An 18,735-nucleotide genomic window follows, 5' to 3' on the forward strand; every position below is an offset into this window, starting at 1 on the left:
CATTTAAGTTCTAGTGGTTTGGTAGGAATCCCAGTCCTTTTCCTTCTCTTACCTTGCCTTATAAAAGAGACATTTAATTCCAAAGAATACTTTTTTCAGAACTTTTTCAATATTACAGTAACTGATGTTCATTACAGTCCATTCCAAACAAATTATTTTCCTCTGTTATGTAATGACCTCAGTAATGACTTAATCAATAACGGGTTTAAGTATGCAGTTATTTTTGCAGTGTTTCCAACATATATCATTAGCTGTAGCATCCAAGAATAGACTTGCAAAAATTCTGCTGTGGTAGCAGATACTTTAATACTGAAATCATGTTGTGGCAGAGCCGTGTTTAAAGTAGCCAAAATAAAGTGACTTGTATATTTATATTACATTAAAATATGGAAAGAAAGGTTTTTATTGTGAGACATCTGTGCATTCTATCAAGTTGGGTTTTCCATATTTTTTCCATTTGGAATGCCTTAATATTTTTTTTTATTGTATGAAAAAGCCAAGATTTGGGAGTAGAAGCTTAAGAGCAGACAGAAAAATTGGTGTAATTTACTTTTGAAGGCAAATCCTTTTTTCAGGCTTCCAGGAAAATTGGGTTTTGGAGTTTAGATTCTACCCTGGCTTTCATTTAACGCAGTCACTGAGTTCGGTGAGACCTCATGAAGCGTGAGCTGAATCAGACCTTTTCACTATAGCTTTTTCACTATATGCAACCGCTATTGTGAAATGATAAACAAGTGAGTTTTACCAAAACCTCTGTATCTTAATCTGTTTGAAAAGAAGGTGCCGTAAATTGTGGTGATTTATATTGTGAGGCTAAAAATTGGCTTGAAGAGTAAAATTGTAAGAACTGATGCAGAGTTAAGATGGAAAAAGAATTATCTCCAGAAAAACATGATGAGATGTTCAAAAACCGTAAATTAAAATCAGAAAAAACCCACAACACAAAGGAATTCTATGACATACTCTATGATCTATATTTGAGAGCCAGATTCTTGACTGGATTGGAACCCTATGATTCTATAATTTGTATAGCTGATGAATCTTTGTTATACTTTAAGCATTGTTTTCAGAAAGGTCGATATTAATTTCCATTCATCATGAAGTGGTATTTATTGGCTCAGATTGAAGGAAGTTGTGCTGGTAACAAGGTATTTCCAAAATGAAGCTTTCTACAGGTAGTCCTGTTTGCTCCAGTGGGATTATGTTTGGAAACATTGCAGGTTTGTGGTGGAAGTGAATGAAAAGTGAAAACACGGTATATGACTTTCAGAATCTTGTTTCTTAGTCTTGGACTGAAACTGCTTTAGGCTTCTGAAAACAGTGAGGTCTGTTCTTGCAATGAGCCTAAGCAGCAGAAATTGGATAGGTACCGAATTTCCTCTATGTCTAAAGAATTTTGAGTCTGCTCCTGTGGCTGCTGTGGTATAATATAGGGATATATTTTTATCAGTACAGGTAAAACTTAACTGTGATGCCATGAGGCCACCTCAAGGTTTTAAATCCTCTTGCTAAGCAGTCTCTCAGGAAAGTCCTGTACAGTGAGAAAGGCCACAGAGAATACACACTAAAGAATAGAGTGCTTCTGTATGTATGTGGATATAGTTTCATAAATTCTTTTTGCAGATTTTGCTACAGTGAGGCTATTGCATTAAACTCACCAGTCAGCACTCCTTTCCTGCCATGAAAAGCCAACTACTGCAATAGGAAAGTTGAACATATGTTATAAACGTATGTTAAACATTAAACAGAGGCACCACTTTAGACCAATGTGCTCCATTTTTAAGCACTGAAATTACCCCAGTGTGTTAGGTGAGACCCACGCTTTCAGCTGACAACTGGATTTCACAGACTAACGAGCTGTTTCCTTTGTTCCAAGCTGGCTGGGAGAAACTACAGGGAGGATGGAGGTACAAGTCTTAAGAGTGGAAGGGAGACTGTTTTCTGCTGTAACTGCGGCATGAGGTAGACACAGTGCAAATTAGTTGAAAGCATAAAATGAAGTAGCTGATAGATCTGGTAAGCAGTAGTCTGGAAGATAAGATAAAATAGTCAGAGAAAGTACTTTTCAGCTCAGGTACAAGTGTCCTTTATTTAGCCTCAGCGAAAAAGCTACACACAGGAGGATAAAGATATATGACTAAAAGTTTGACAAAACCTACCTAAATGTGCTGCAGCACAGTTAAGCACTGGCTTCATTCCAGGTCTTTGATTAATGACATTTTTGTTTTGCATATTCTAAAGCAAAACTGCTAAGTATCTTGCATGGTAAGGGATAGGATCATTCATAATCTAAAGTTAGCTTTCAGCATTTTGTTGAAAAATCAATCCATTTTGTCCTGGAAATACAAATGTATGTTATTGAAACTAAGATTGATATGAAAAGTTTGATTTTACTCTTATGATCATTCTGCTTTTCCGTTTGTACTTTGCTAACTTTTGCTATTTGTATTTAGAGACAATTTGCTGCTTTTCTTTCTTGCAGAACGTGGTTCACCACGTAATTTGGTTACCACGGACATCACTGATACTACAGTTGGGTTATCATGGACACCAGCTCCAGGAGCAGTTAATGATTATAGGATAGTATGGAAATCACTTTATGATGATACGATGGGAGAGAAGAGAGTCCCTGGAAACACGGTAGATGCGGTGCTTGAAGGCTTGGAGCCAGAAACTAAATACAGGATTTCAGTATATGCAACCTACAGCAGTGGAGAAGGAGACCCAGTAGAAGGAGAGGCTTTTACTGACGGTGAGTGTAGGCCATACCACCATTTTTAATGCTCTGTCCTTGATGCAATTATAATATTTTAAAGAAGATGGACCTTATTTTTCTTCACCTTTTTTTTTCTTGAAATGTCTGCTCAAACTGAAGTGCCCCCTCAGATCAGTCAATAGCTTTTTGCTTGAACATTAAAAAATCTTTTCTATCTCTTTTATGTTTGGATCCAGCAAGAAGTTGGATGTAATTTTGTCTACAAATTACTCTGAAGCCAGTCTTTCATAGGTTTGGTTGGTGTAACTGCTGGAAATCAGGTGGGAGAAGTGGTATAGGTAGAGTAAGGAAGGAAGGTTGGGTAAATTCCCACAGAATCAATGAATTTTCTTTTCACACCGTTCCCTTTTCCAGTCTTCACAGTCCTCAAACCAAGGCCCTCTGAGTGATGTTGACATTTATTGTTTACGTTTTCTGAGACTTCTTTTTTTTTTCTTTGATAAACATTTTTAGTAGTACTAGTGAAAACAGGCTTAAGGCTTTCTTGCAGTGTAGGCCAAGTAGCAAAAACAGCGAGAGGCCAGGGATAGATAGCTTGTTGCTTTGTAGCAAGAAATGGCAAGTAGAGGAGCCAGCACGAATGAAGCATGTCCAGGATCATCCTTGATATTTCTGTTGTTTGCGTAAATGGGCCCTGTGAAGATGAAGCCTAAGGGAGTGGTCTGGGGAAGCATCATATGTGTTTACATGTACTTGTACTCTCCTAAGTATCTGTTTTGACTACTACTGGAGACAGGCTGCTTAACCTTTGTCCTTGACCCAGTACAGTTGCTCTTAAGATCTTGCAAGAGTAGTGGTTTATGTCTGTGGGAAGAGTGGACTCTCCAGAGTCAAAGTTTGACTGCTACCTCATATCTTCCTTCTTACTTCAAGAACAGCAGCATTATCTGTCCTGCCTTTTCTAGATTAAGTAGGCTATGTACCCATATCATCTATTGCTTCAAATGTGCTGCCTGAGGGAACTTGCTGTCAGGCCTATCAATGGACCCAGGCATGAGACTAACTAAAATTGTATCTTTTTGGTACAAACATGATTAGAAATTATCAGCTTCTAGGTCTGAGAGAGGATACCGTAGCCTGAAAAGCCTACCTTACTGTGTAATAAAGTACTGACCAGTTCTGGCTTGCCAAGAAGATTCTGTTTTGCCAAAACCTAGATGGCTCATACCAGCTGACAGCCAGAATTACATACCTTTCTGTTCACTTCAGATCATTTGTAATATTTGTACAGTCTGGAAAATATCTCTTAGAAGCTGAGTGCTGCAGTTTGTAGAGAAAAACGCTTTATTAGTCCATGTGCTTATTTCAGCACATATACTACCCTGCAAGTAGTGGTGAGTGATTTTCCAAGCATTTGGAAAGTCACTCACCACTATTTGCAGGACAGTTTGTCTGGTGCCCAACACCCAGCCATTTAGGCATTTACCAGTAGCTTATCAGATGTGTAAACTAGAAACTTGATTTTTGACTCTATGGGACATTGTGTTCATTAAAGACAGTGACTCAATAATTTATCACTTTCATCTGAGAGTGCTCAATCCATTATTTAATAGATCAGTGGAGAGCATGACTAAATAAAACTCCCATTACACTGTGTTGTTGTGTAATTTCTACTTTCCTCTTTTTTTTCTCTATAGTGGAAAGCATGCTAATGTTTGTTTAGTGCATTACAATAAAGAATAATTTAACAATGGCCTGTGAGATTCTCCTGCACAATTAAATGCTGTAATTTGCAGATAACAGGGTTTTTTTCCTGATACAGCAGAATTAATTTTGTAGGCATGCGTTTGAATGTGTCTTTCTGTGACAAATTAAACATTTAACTGTATTTTTACACTGAAAAGTGTCACAAAATGCCAGGACTGTGACAGTGGACAACGAGACAGAAAATACAATGAGAGTAACATGGCAGCCTTCACCTGGGAAAGTCTTGTCTTACCGTGTGTACTACCGACCACGCAGTGGAGGAAGACAGATGTTTGGAAGAGTAAATGCTCCTGCTACAAGCATAGTGTTAAAGAGACTTAAGCCACGAACTACGTATGACCTCAGTGTTGTTCCAATTTATGATTTTGGACCAGGAAAATCAAGAAAAGCAGAAGGAACAACAGGTATGCATCACAAACTTGTAGGGCATTTGATCATTAAAGTTTTGTGCTTAAAATTAATAAGACTAATGTGCAGAAAAGTATGGAGGAGTCTGCCAAGATTATGAATTAAAAGTCAAATTGAAAAAAAAACATTAGAGCATAAGAAGAGAGTTTGGTTTGTTGGAAACTTCATTATGACATAGCTTCAGCAGAGCTGTGTGCTGTTCATATTGAAGGTGTAAATATACTGTAAAATCTGTTTGAAAATACGAGACTTCTTTTAAAACACTGTTATCAGAAGTTAAAACAAGGTGTTTTGTGAGGAAGACGATATACTTAATCGAGTGTTGTCAGTTTCAAAATTTGCCTTTTGGTCATGGCTCTTGATTAAGTAACTACCTAACATCCTGTTAGATTTGCCTTCTTTGGTCACAGTATCTTCTGTGGAAAACCTGAGGTATCAAAAAGAGGGAGTAGATGATTTTGAAGACTTATTAATGGAAGTCTGACCTCAGAGACCATGGTCTTTTGGACAAGCTAGCTTTTGTCTCAGAAGCTGAAATTCTAGACATTTAGTAAGTCCTCATGAGGGAACTTTTAAGTTAAAAGCAAAACTCATTTTCTGCTCTGTCTTGAGTATGTATCTTTCATTTTGTAAGGAAATATTCTCTTGATATCCAGATCAAATAATCCAGATTTAGAATCAGTTTTCTGCTTCCATAGATAGGGAGCCATTACTGAAAGAGAACTTTCTTCAAGGTTTCTGCCCGTGTGAAACTAGTGCCATTCACTGCGTTACACTGTAAAGACCTCATGCCATTCTCTGTTCTGTAAACATGTGTCACATAGAATGAGCACAGCAAGTAAGAAAGAAGTCTAACCATGGAGATATCAGCACCTCAGTTACTGAAGGAAAATTTCTTTTTAAAATAAAACGTGGTTGATGTAGATAAGTGATGAAAACTTGATCAGCTCTTGACCAATACCTAGTTTTTCAGTCTTGAAAGTGATACTGATATAAATCTCAGATCATCTAGATGCTTTCAGTTTTTGACCAGTTTTGATCTTGATACTAACATGCCTCTGTGCTTCCAGTGTAAATAATTGTGGTGTTAATTACTCTGGAAGCAAGTGGAGCCTGAGTGATTTTGTTAGTTGAATCTGCCATGATAATTTAGAGAGGAATTTTGTGGGAGATGAGACAGTGACTGTATTTTTCCTTGTGAATGGGTGTATATCTACTGTCTCTCAGCAGAATTCACAAGCTGAGGACATTTATGATCTTTCAGCTATAGTTAGACAATTGCATAGTCACCAAGATAAATCAAACTCTTTTTTTTATCCCCCCTGTCACCATCTCACTCAAAAGCTATAGTTATTTTATAGTGTTTAATTCCCATTTTTTGCAACTTTGAGATTACACTGATTCAATATTTTCTATGACTCCATTTTGGATTTACATGAAAGCAAAAGTGATGCATAACTTAGCAGTAGGCTTGTTAACCACTCTGTCTTTTAGCACTGACCTGTGCTGGGTAGCCATTAGACTTCAGAGGAAGTTGCTGTTGACCTAAAAACCTCAAGCTGTTTGGCTGGCACTCCTTTGAAGAATTGGTTTTTGACATACTGCCACATCTGTGGTTGGAGAAGTTGCTTGAGCTGCCAGGCCCTGAGCCTGTAGAGAGAGAGGACTGTTGGCAAGACCTTTTCTATGAAAAGGTCTTTGCTTCCATCCTCTCCATACTCTGGCCTCTGTGACCCAGAGCTCTGAGAAGAAAACAGCTAGAGAAGATATTGGTGACTGAGTAGTTACTGACTAGATGTGACCTTTGCTTGCAGTAAATTCTGATCTTTCCAGTGTTGGTTTGAAAGGAAGCTGCTTCCATTCATCTCTTTTGGTCTACATGGCTTGCTGAAGTCAGGACAATGGCTCACCTGCTTTTTGCTGTTTAAAATAGAGCAGGCTAATCTAAGCTCGTCATCTAGTGTTTCTCCAGAATAGAAAGAATGATGGTAGTTAGTCCACCTATTGTCAATATTTATTGTAAGGTCAGATGGTGAGATGAATTACTATCTATAATCCTCTGTCTGTTGACAATAGAAGGAGCCTTTGTAACTAACTTAGCCCCCATATCTATTGGTTAGATGGCTAAAATTATATGAAGTGAATCTTGATTTTCATCTCTTGATACTTGTCTTTATGTGAAATGAAAAGCATAAAGAGTTTAGGACTGCCAGTAATACTGGATTTGCATATGGGTTTTTTGCATAAAAGCATACTTGTTGCTTTTTTTTTTCCATAAGCAGACCTGATTTAACTCCTTTTTTGAAATTTCTTCACATCCTTGCAGCCTCTCCCTTTAAGCCACCTCGAAATTTGAAAACTTCTGATTCAACCATGTCAAGTTTCCGGGTAACCTGGGAGCCAGCCCCAGGGCGAGTGAAGGGGTACAAAGTAACTTTCCACCCTACTGAAGATGACAGGAGCCTTGGAGAATTAATAGTGGGGCCATACGACAGCACAGTGGTCTTGGAGGAGCTTAGGTATGGATAATAATAATAATAATTATAATATATATATATTTAAGCACTTTGGGATTTTATTCCCATGATCCAGGATTGAAATCTACTGTAAGAAAAATCTGCAAAATCTACTGTAAGAAAGACAGTATTTTTGACAATAAGTTATGAAGATCTTGTTATGGAGTTTTTAAAAGACACCTTGCAGGGTTCTTTTTGACATCATTCATTCACATCACTTATGGTGTTCCCACAGGAGCTGAAGGAGGCAAAGTAGTGAGTAGAGGCTGTGTTCTGCATTTCTTATATAAGAAAGCTAATGGGGTACTGGAAGAAGTTGGAATTTCTAAAGTTTCCTCCCAAAAGTTCCTTATGTCATGTTTCTTAAAAAAAGTCAGTCCATGGTGTTTTAGCGCCTTGATTTCTATGGGGGATTTTTTTTCTGTGAGAATTTTGTAAGTGAAGTGTCTGCATTTAGCTAGTCGGTTGACTTTAGTTACAATACATTTGTTTTACTGTTGCAGGGCAGGAACTACCTATAAGGTAAATGTTTTTGGAATGTTTGAAGGAGGAGAGAGCAGCCCCCTGGTTGGACAAGAGATGACCACCCTTTCAGATACTACTTTGGAGCCATTTTTATCTAGAGGTAAACATGATTTAGTTGAAGAAAAGGCAGCCTTGGCTTTTGGTTGAAAAAAGGACCAAAAGTTTACCAGTATTTCCTTATCATTTTTCTAATGCACGTAAATATTTATTTACAGGATTCATTATAATCCCTATCCTGATGACATAATCCCTGGTCTGATATGATCACTAAGTATGCCCTAGTTCACAATTCTAGTCCTCTGCACCCTTTAGATGATCTTACAAAGATGATAACTCAGGCAACCCATGTTTTGCTGATTACTCAAAGCCATCTGCATTGCGTTTTCAAGTGATCCACATCTGTTTCAAATCACATAAGGTCAAATTCTTGAACAGAGATCATAGCTCATCTACAGGGGTGTTCACAGGAGTAGAACAAGGAACTTTAAGCAGATTTTTAGCCCTTTGCTTGTCCTTATTTGCTGATTTTCCCGTTTAAGACTAGGATGATATGATGAAGAAAGAAATGATAGTTGGGAATGTGCCAGTGTTATTATTTAGGTTTTTTTTTTTTTACTATAGAAGGAAGAGATTTAGTTCAGATATGAAACTGCAGTGCGCTCTCCAGTATTTGAGAGTTTCTTCCTGTGTAACTAAACCTTGCAGTCAAAGTTTCTATACATGTTATGATAGAAGTTCACTTGGTATGGTCAATGGGCCTCTGTATGCTAATAGTTGTGCCTACTATACTCCCAGTTAATATTAGATGAAGAGAGTTTCAGGGCTCAGTCCTCCTTCATGGAAAACATACATAGGTCTTTGCTTTGTAGTAGCCAAGTATACATACAGAAGGAAAGACTTTTCTCCTCTGCCATTATGGTGCTTACATCAGAGAGAATTTGTTGAGGAGAAAGAACTTAATTGTAAAAAAAGACCTTTCAGAGTTATAGAAAAAAAAGTTTGAGACAGTTGACTTTATATTCTTTTTGATGCCTTGTTTCCCCACTAGGCCATGTGAAAAATACTGAACTCATTTCACTTTTTTGATAATATTTTTAGAAACTTCTTAATTAATTGCTGTTCTACTCTAATGCAAAAGGGTAAAACTGTGAAAAAATACGTAACAAGCCATCAGTGACATTATAGCTGTAGTAAATCTGGCAGAAAAATAATTGCAGCAAGAGTAGTTTGTTATTTTTTATTACAGCAGCTGTCATTTCTGTCTTCAGTGCTATATACTTTAAGCTAATTAGTTTTACTAATGCATGGATTTGAGTCATGGTTAATGTGAAAAATTAATTTTATATTGGGGACTGTAAATGTAATAGTACATTATTTATTAATAGGGGAAAAAGAATCACCCTAGGTCTGGTATCTTTGCTAGAATTTTCCATGTGGGGAAGTATGACAGTTGGAAGGAAATAAAAAAGAATCAAAATCATTTAACTTCTATACTGTACATGAAATAACTTTCACTTCCATATTAAAGTTATGCATGCAATTTTTTGAACTAACATAGTTTTACTTAAACCCTACTCCCAACTGATTTTGTTGTCCTGATTAAAGACTAGATCTATATTTTCTATGCAGAAGAGGATCATGCTTTTAACCCCCAGGTACATGGAATAGTTATATTCATGAGTCTTCAGTGTTGGATCAATTATGTGGAACATATATGAAATCACAATATCTTTCAACTGTGATGAGTGTGGCTGATTTTTCTCAATGGGATTTCTTCCATATAAAGACCAGAAGCTCTGATGGCAAGAAGCCAGAAAATTTGCAGCTGGTAACACAATCTACAGGAAAACAGAGAGAGCAAGGATTTTTTTTTTTCTGTTTTTGCAAATGGCTGTGGATAAAATTATTGTGTCTTTCTGATTTGTATAAATATTTTGTGATTTTCCTTGTGATGAAAACATATGATGCATATTTTATTCTGTAATTTGTAACCTGCAGATATCTGAAATAACTTGCTATGTTTTCAGAACATTGCAGCTTTATGTACATGTTTGTTCCCACCCTCTGTCTCTTGACCTGTGTTTGTGCATCTTCTCTAAATTGTGCTCTTTCTTTCCTGTATGTGCAAACTTCTATACCACCCGTATTACTGTGTCTTTTTTTCCCTGAAAATTGAGAAATTCTAATTATTTGAAAGTAGTTGCAATATAAATTGTTAATTCCACTATTACACAGTTGAAAATTAAGCTGTTCATGACAGACTAAAATACTGTTAAGTTTGGATTATCTAATAATGCTCACTGCCATGTCACTGGTTAATCTTTTACAAAACCTCTGAAATTGTTACCAACCATCTTTAAAGACCAAAACAGATAATGACAGGAAAATAGAGAAGAGCATTGGCCTCGATGTTTGTAAAGGCTTATGTGTAAAAGGAAACATACATGAAGAAATTTGTACAGCTTTTGCTATGGAACCAGTGACTAGTGTGAATAACGTTCACAAATAGGTCATACTTGACAAAGTGCCAGTGAATAAAACTAGAGCTATTTTGGAAGCTAATTCATGACATATGTCATAGAAAAAGATGGGAAAAGAAAGCTATCATGCTAACGCCATATTTTTTTGTTTGAAAGCTATCATGCTAAGGTTATAATTTTCTGGTTGACATGGCAGGTTTAGAATGTAGAACCAGAGCAGAAGCTGATATCGTGCTGCTGGTGGATGGCTCATGGAGTATTGGGCGGCCGAATTTCAAAACTATCAGGAATTTCATTGCCCGTATTGTTGAAGTTTTTGATATTGGTCCTGACAAAGTACAGATTGGTAAGTCCTCATATGCTGGAGGGAAAACGAGGTGTAACTGCTACACAACCACATAATAACTGAGTAATGATGGCTTTTTTTTTTTCTCCAGGTCTTGCACAGTATAGTGGAGATCCCAGGACAGAATGGAATCTCAATGCTTACCGTACCAAACAGGCTTTGTTAGAGGCTGTAGCCAACTTACCATACAAAGGAGGCAATACTCTAACAGGTATGTCACACTCCAGTAGAAGTAATTCTAGTAGTTGACTCTAGTGAGTCAAATTTGTCCATGATGAAGGGGTCTAACAGTTCAATTCAGTATGTTTGGAAGAGAATAGGTATAGCATAGACACAAAAAGTCAGTGGAAGTCTGAAGAAATGTGATGGAGGAGAGCCTAAATAATGAAAAGGTTGGGTTGTTGTTGAGCATATAAGAGGCAGTTCCATGTCAAGGCTGGAATGAAGACAAGGTGACGGTCCAGAAGGGAGGCTAGAGGAGAGCAGATAGGAGGATGATGCATAAAAGTTAAGAGATTAGAGACTTTGAGAGGGCTAAATGTCACTTGCTAATAAATCTAAATGACGAACTGCAATTAGATTCCAAGTGCTTCGGGAAGGAAATAATTTGTGGAATGATGTCAGAGTGAAATCACTAGGATGATATATTCCTCTTTACTGTGATTATGATGTTGAAGTACTCTTTACCTTCTTTGTATCATGCTAGGAATGGCCTTGGATTTCATCTTAAAAAACAACTTTAAACAAGATGCAGGCTTAAGGCCCAGAGCTCGCAAAATTGGTGTTCTCATCACTGATGGAAAATCACAGGATGATGTGGTTACCCCTTCAAGAAGACTCAGAGATGAGGGAGTGGAACTTTATGCAATTGGTAAGTGTTATATGAAGAGGTGGCCGGCACCAGCTTTCTCCTGCCCATCTGCAAAATGCTCAGAGAAGTGAGCACATACTAAGTACCTAAAAGAGTATTCAAAGAATATGCTTAGGGACTGAAATTCATGGCCTTATGTTTCATAGCCAGCACTTCTGACAAGTTTTGTTTTCGTGTCTTTTCTGTAAGGTATTAAAAATGCAGATGAAAATGAATTGAAGCAGATTGCAACGGATCCAGATGACATCCATGCTTACAATGTTGCAGATTTCTCCTTCCTGGCTAACATTGTTGATGATGTAACCACTAATCTGTGTAACAGTGTGAAAGGTCCAGGTACATCACATTTTCAGTCTAATTCATTCTTTTTCCATTTATGTGCTTGCACTGCTGATTCCTTTTTATTAGTTATTGAGAACACTGTGTAGCGCTGGGCTGTTTTTTCAGCTGCTGATGTGAGGAGGTTTACAGACCACCTGGACTACCCTGCAGGGGTTCTTCCTTTCCTTTCAACAATGACTGTGTTTTACCTAACACAGCGTGACATGGCTGGGCATGCCTTCTTTTCCCCCAGAGTCAGGAAATATGTTGCTCAACGTGTCACTATTTTGCTCATTGTAGCACGTTCTTTGATGACGCTTATCCAACATGGAAAGTTTCAACAGCCCAGTGCTTTTTGAGTATTAATATCTGACAGTGCAAAAGCAAAGCTGATCATGGAAAGACATCAGTGTTAACTGATCATTCTCCAGTGAAACGTTAATGTTGAAGGTGGAATAGGAATGATAGGGAATTTGTTTACATTTGAGGGTGTGGTGATCTGTCTCTTCACATAGTTGTTTTAAGAATTCCTGAGGAAACAGAAACATAAGCAAGTACCTGAACTGTTGCCTTTGGCTTTGTGTTTTGGTTTTTTTTCCTAAGCAAAATTTTTTGTTCTCTTGTTTTTATTCCAGATGATATAAAGTAAACTAATCATTTTTTAATCTGCTTCCACGTGTAGGTGATTTACCACCTCCCTCTAATTTAGTTATTTCGGAAGTGACACCTCGTTCTTTCAGACTGAGATGGAGTCCACCTCCTGAGAGTGTTGATAGATACAGAGTTGAGTATTACCCTACCTCTGGAGGGAGCCCTCAACAGGTTAGTAGTGTATGTTCACCTCTGAGGTTGTCCATGATAACCTTGGACTTCCACATCACAGTAAAGTCATTCTGAATTTTGTGCTGTTTATGGTGTAACGGTAAATAAAAAAAGGCTCCCAAGGTCAAGAATACAATGCCTCAGTAAATGATACACAACATTACAAAAAGCAGGAGCATAAAGATGACTTCATTTGGTTTAAAATCATGAATCTAGGAGTAATATGTATTTCTTAGAAACAGTTGCCTGTTTTTTCCTAGTAATGCTTTTATGTTCCTATTCCATTGTCATATATTGGTTTAAATAGGTCTGTCATAGTATGTTTTCTTGTTAACAGAAAAAAAGCCTGTGGGTGATATAGACTGTGAAGTAGCGCTTAGATTAATGTCATATTATGGTACTTTGAATCTGTGGCTAAGCATATCCTCCAAACTGTTTAATGCACATGGCCAAACTCATCTTGTGGTTATTGTCTAGAGAGCCAGTAACTGTCAGCCCTTGACTCTAGGCAACCTGAATTGCTCATCACTCTTTTCAGTCAGAGTAGTATTTTGCAGAATTTAGTTAGGAATCTCTGTGGACCCAACTCCATACTTCTCATCTCTGAATGTGTCTTTTAAATCCTAACTCAGATTTGACACATAGAGAATTTAATCTTCATAATTTAGCCTTTGATTAAGGCTGGTGCAGCCATTTCAGTGGACACTGATTTTGCTGCTTGATTGCTTGCTGGTTTTTCGGTTCTGCAAGATGTTGCTAATGCCATGTTCTGTCACCATCTAAATTATCCTGAGTGTGTGAAACCGTTTTCCAAAGTGGTAACATATATCTCTGTCACTTTCTTGATGTCGCTGAGTAATATTAAAGTGTAAACAATATTTTGTAAAGCAAGATGCACAGTGAGTAGTATATCCAGCTGTATTGTGTCTGTCTGAGGTTTCTCTATGACTTGCTTTGCAAAAATAATGGTATACTGTCACATAAAATATGTAGAAGATTAAGACCATACTTATTTTTAGTTCCATACCATTGATTTATGAAGAGTTGCACAAGGAATGATTTTTTTTTCTTAGACATAAGATTACAAATGTGTTTGTTGTAAAATGGTTAACAATGATTCCCTTTTATGTAGTTTTATGTAAGTAGGATGGAAACAACAACAGTTCTGAAGGATCTGAAACCTGAAACAGAATATGTTGTGAATGTGTTTTCTGTGGTAGAAGATGAAAGCAGTGAACCTCTAATCGGCATGGAAACAACTTGTAAGTTAGAAATGGAAGTGGAATAACCTATTAATAGCCATTGTTGCATATGGGGAACTGTCCACTAGAACTTTTAGTACTATGGGTTTTCTTCTTAGAGGAAACAGAATTTTTGAGTGACTCAATTGTGTTGTGTTACATTGGTTCTTCAGATCTTGAGTGAAAAACTTTAGAAGAGTGAAACTGCATTATGGCACAAAATGTTTGTCCCAATTTCTTTCCAGTCTCATAAAACATACTGTGCAAGACTAGAACAAAACTTGAATTGCAAGACAGAGTTTATAAATTACTGCAACCTAATAGTATACAAATGTGTACTCCATGTAATTAATTCCTGCAACCAGCAACCATGAATTAGAAATTCATTCTAATTTTATAAGATTAACAAAAAGCCAATTTAGCACAATTACGTCACTTCTATGAACCATAACTTAGTCATTATGTTTCTATCATTAGCTGTCTAAATGAGTGATTTTAGGTATATTTATGCTGAATGCGACATGGGGTGACTTTCTTACCTCTTCAAGTGTACTGAACATTAGATGTTAGACAATGGAACACAAAAAGTTCCACTTAAATGTAAGAAAAAACTATTTCACTGTGAGGGTGAGGGAGCCCTGGCACAGGCTGCCCAGAGGGGTTGTGGAGTCTCCTTCCTTGGAGGTCTTAAAGACCCGCCTGGACATGTTTTGTGTGACCTGATCTAGGTGACCCTGCTTCTGCAGGGGAATTGGACTAGATGATCTCTGAAGGTCCCTTCCAACCCCTACCATTCTATGATTCTATGATTTGACTTCTTTGGTTGTTATGTATAAGGCTTGTCATCAACCCTTAAAGTATGTGCATGTTTTTTATGAAGTCTGTGGTAATTTTTAATGTTTCTTTAATAATTTGAGAAATATATATTAGAAGAAAGTACAAAAATTCCTTTTATAAGTACATATCCCAAACCAGTCACTTATTAGAGCATTCATGTGTTAATGTTACTTTTTAAAATATTCAAATGTTCCAGTGCAGACTTGTGAGATAGTTTAAACTGTGTGTAGCAAACTTGTAACACATTCGAAATATGACAACCATTACCTCATTCTTAAACTAAGTGCTACTTAAAATACCACTGCTTGCAGACCACCTTTCTGCTGCCGATAATGAACCCTAATTCCCATGTGCAATATTCTCAGTGGTGCTGCCTGTGATGTGAACTATGAAAGGTGAAGAAGGTGAAGGAAATAAATTAATATATAGATTTTATTTGGCAGTGCCAATCTCTTCAGTTAGAAACCTAAATGTTTATGACATTGGATCAACTTCCATGCGAGTAAGATGGGAACCTCTCGGTGGAGCTACTGGTTATTTGTTAACGTATGAAGCCGTGAATGCCACGGTGCCAACCACAGAGAAAGAGGTAAGAAAGTTTGGTTTTATTTACTGTACTTTACCAAAAATACATTAAGTAAAACAGATTTTCTTGATACAATAGTCAAAAGAGACTGACATGTACTTCTCAAAGTGCAGTGAACTTACTGGGATATTGTATACAATGACATCAGTCAGGAAGTTGTAAATATACTGTGAATCTCACAAACAAAATTCCCTTGAAGTTGAGTCATTGCTTGCTTTTCTGCCATTGCTTTCTTCAGTTTTTAAACATGATGTGTTATTTTTCATGTGCAGATGCGTGTTGGACCATCAGTGAATGAGGTTCAGCTGGTAGATCTCATCCCCAATACTGAGTACACTTTAACAGCTTACGTTTTGTTTGGTGATATCACCAGTGACCCACTCACCACTCAGGAAGTAACATGTATGGACATCTTGATTTTTGCTTTGTTATTATTGCTTCAGCAACATTTAACTTTCATTTTATTTCATGCAACAGTTTTTATATATTTGGGTTTGTTTTGTTTAGAAAACGACCTTTTCTATGTTTGATGTGTTTTCCATCAATTACACATTTCCAAAAGTTCTGAAAGGCAATTTCAAGTAAAAAGGATCAACTATTAAAAGAGGAACAAAAGGGGTTTTTTTCCCCGTGAATAATGAAAGGAGTTGGCTTGACTATCTTGAGGTTATAGTGATTTTAGAAGGTCTCGATTTTTCTTTCATTAACTTAGAAACTTTGTTCTTGAATTCAGTTACTCCCTTACGTACAGAAAATGCCAAGGAGACATTCCATACCAAGAAAAAAAGTGATCTTAATGTAGCTTTCTTTTTAAAACCTTTTGTTAAACATCTTCCCTCAAATGTTTCCTACTGGCAGGGACATGTCTCTGGGCTAGATGTATTCAGCAGCATATTCAAAGCGACTGTTGTCACCAAAAGTTATGATCTCAAGCGCTGATACTTCTAAAAACATTGTGCTCATAATTTATAAATGTGAAACTACTATAGTTTATTGTTATTTTCCTCTTTGCTGGAACAGTAAGCTCTTAAGCTGTCACTTCTAATGGCCAGAGCAATGAACTTCCCAGAAAGTTATTGCCTCCATTTCAATGAAATGTATAAAAATAATTTAGTTCCTACTGTGAGAGACGTATATCTCTGCTGTGAGTAGCAATTTAACTTACTACTGTCATTATTTTTACAGTACCCTTGCCTGGACCCAGAGGCTTATCAATTCAGGATGTTACTCACAGTACCATGACTGTCCTTTGGGATCCTGCCCCAGGGAAAGTTCGAAAATACATCCTAAGATACAAAATAGCTGATGAAGCTGACATAAAGGAGGTAAAAAGCAGGAACATTTTTGAAAGAACTAGAAGATAGTCTTATTTTGAGGAGCTAAGTTACTAAAATAATAGTAAGAATGGTATTATAAATCACTATTGAGTCTAAAGAAAGTCAGTTTGTGGTGACTGCAGTCAGAAAAGGGTACTGATTTCTTGAAAACGGAATAAACATGAGGTAGATTTCTTTGTGTACTACCCTCTTCCTCCTCCTGAAGAGTGGAAAAATCCTCAAACTGACTGGAGAATTTTTCTCTACTTTGGTAAAACCATTTCAACTTTGCCTAAGTGTTATCTTTGGTGATCTAAGGGCAGTTTACAAGTGCTCTTGACTGTAATCTAACAAAAAGGACAGGATCGTAGAATATAGGTATGTTAGCCTTTTACCCACTGCCAGAACATGTGTGAGCATTGTTAGTGATGTCTGAGTCATGTGTGAGTTTTCCATAATTGCACTGCTAGGAATGAATCATCTCTTGGAGGATTAAATGTGATTTTGTAAGGGAATAAGAATTTTTGTGGAGATGCAGTCTGCATCTTGTTTCCAAAAGAGTGCAACAGTGAAAGATCCACAAATGGTACTTGTACCTGAGACAGTATGCTTTGCCAAAGAGTTAGTAGATAGACTCAAATATTCAGGTGACCATATAGGAGTAAATGGCAAAATTTAGTGTGAAATACTTTTCTGTTTTTCAATATAAGAATTTCTGCCATTTAATCTTTTGTGGAGTCATAAATAGAGCAATTTACACTTCTAAAGTCACTGTTTTTATTTAGGTGGAAATTGACAGGCTGAAAACAAGCACTACTCTCTCTGACCTTTCCTCCCAAACACTGTATAATGTAAAAGTTGTTGCTGTATACGATGAAGGGGAATCCCTACCGATAAATGCAGAAGCTGTCACTCGTAAGTTTTCTTAATAACCCTTCTTAGGGTTATTTTTGCCTTATGTTCTATTTAACTTGTGTGTGTTGCAATGTAGTACTGAGTTTAGGTAGAATCCTAATTTAATATATCTGAGAAATATTTTGCTTGAATTTGTAGCATTATTTTCAGTATAATAATAACAGGGAATCTTAGATGAGTTTGGTCTCATACTGCAGTAAACACTGAGCCCGCAGTCTGCAAAGAGGTGACAGACCAGCAGCTGAAGCAAAGTTGTTGGTATTTAGAAGATAAAGGAGGAGTTTAGGGCTAGAATTAGTAATGAAATATGAGGGTAGATTAAAGATTTAGCAAGCCTATGCAAGAATCTAGGGAGACGAGTAGGAAGATGGAGCATTAGGATTAAATTGAGAGACATGATTTTGCTTCTGATCCAAGAAAGTTTGTACTGTGGAATGCTAAGCCAGTCTATGAATTTAGAGGATCATAAAAGCAGCATTTGCAACATCTCAACAAATAGAGGCAAGGAGATGGTGTTGCATGAATAATAAGTCTGTCTCAATACAAGAGAGGTGACAGACTGAAAGGAGAATGCAGCTTTCAGGGAAGCCCTTACGTTGATCTAGGCTTATGATTTAAAAAGACAGCTAATCAGAAGATTTAGAATAGAAATGAGCAGTATTACTTTATCATTGCCCCACATTCTGTTATGAAAAACAAAAGGAGAAAAAACATGCACATAGAATCATAGAATGCTCTCTCTTATTTTTTTTTGTTTTATACCCTGGTGTATTTAAAAATGTTTGTGAGATTTTTTTACTTGCTTTTATGTTAGTCTTTCTTCTATAGCTATGGTTTTGTGTGAATACTTATATAAGGAAAAAGAAGAAAGCTCTGCCAGATAAATGATTTTTAGTTTAATTCTCTGATTTTACTTATTACTAATTTTTTCCCAGTGTGTATAACATTTGGCCTTCTTAACCTACAGTTAGCCTCTTTGAATTTTTTCTATGTAAGTGGTATAATTTAGTCATGACTAATTTGACCTATATAAAGTATTTTAAGATCTGGGAGAAACTCACCCAGGAG

The 18,735-nt window shown here is 36.8% G+C and overlaps 1 protein-coding gene across 1 annotated transcript in view; it reads left to right on the plus strand.

Moving 5' to 3' along the window:
* COL12A1 (collagen type XII alpha 1 chain) overlaps positions 1 to 18,735 on the plus strand; it is a 99,944-nt gene that overhangs the window by 28,686 nt on the left and 52,523 nt on the right. Inside the window, 16 exon segments of the mRNA XM_061989484.1 lie at positions 2,483 to 2,752; positions 4,621 to 4,677; positions 4,680 to 4,732; positions 4,734 to 4,887; positions 7,218 to 7,410; positions 7,911 to 8,032; positions 10,609 to 10,758; positions 10,850 to 10,969; positions 11,465 to 11,629; positions 11,819 to 11,965; positions 12,633 to 12,772; positions 13,905 to 14,034; positions 15,294 to 15,439; positions 15,709 to 15,838; positions 16,622 to 16,761; positions 17,538 to 17,667. Coding sequence (XP_061845468.1) covers positions 2,483 to 2,752; positions 4,621 to 4,677; positions 4,680 to 4,732; positions 4,734 to 4,887; positions 7,218 to 7,410; positions 7,911 to 8,032; positions 10,609 to 10,758; positions 10,850 to 10,969; positions 11,465 to 11,629; positions 11,819 to 11,965; positions 12,633 to 12,772; positions 13,905 to 14,034; positions 15,294 to 15,439; positions 15,709 to 15,838; positions 16,622 to 16,761; positions 17,538 to 17,667 — 2,247 coding nt within the window.

The sequence above is a fragment of the Colius striatus genome, chromosome 2 (assembly GCF_028858725.1).
Source record: "Colius striatus isolate bColStr4 chromosome 2, bColStr4.1.hap1, whole genome shotgun sequence".
NCBI lineage: Eukaryota > Metazoa > Chordata > Aves > Coliiformes > Coliidae > Colius > Colius striatus.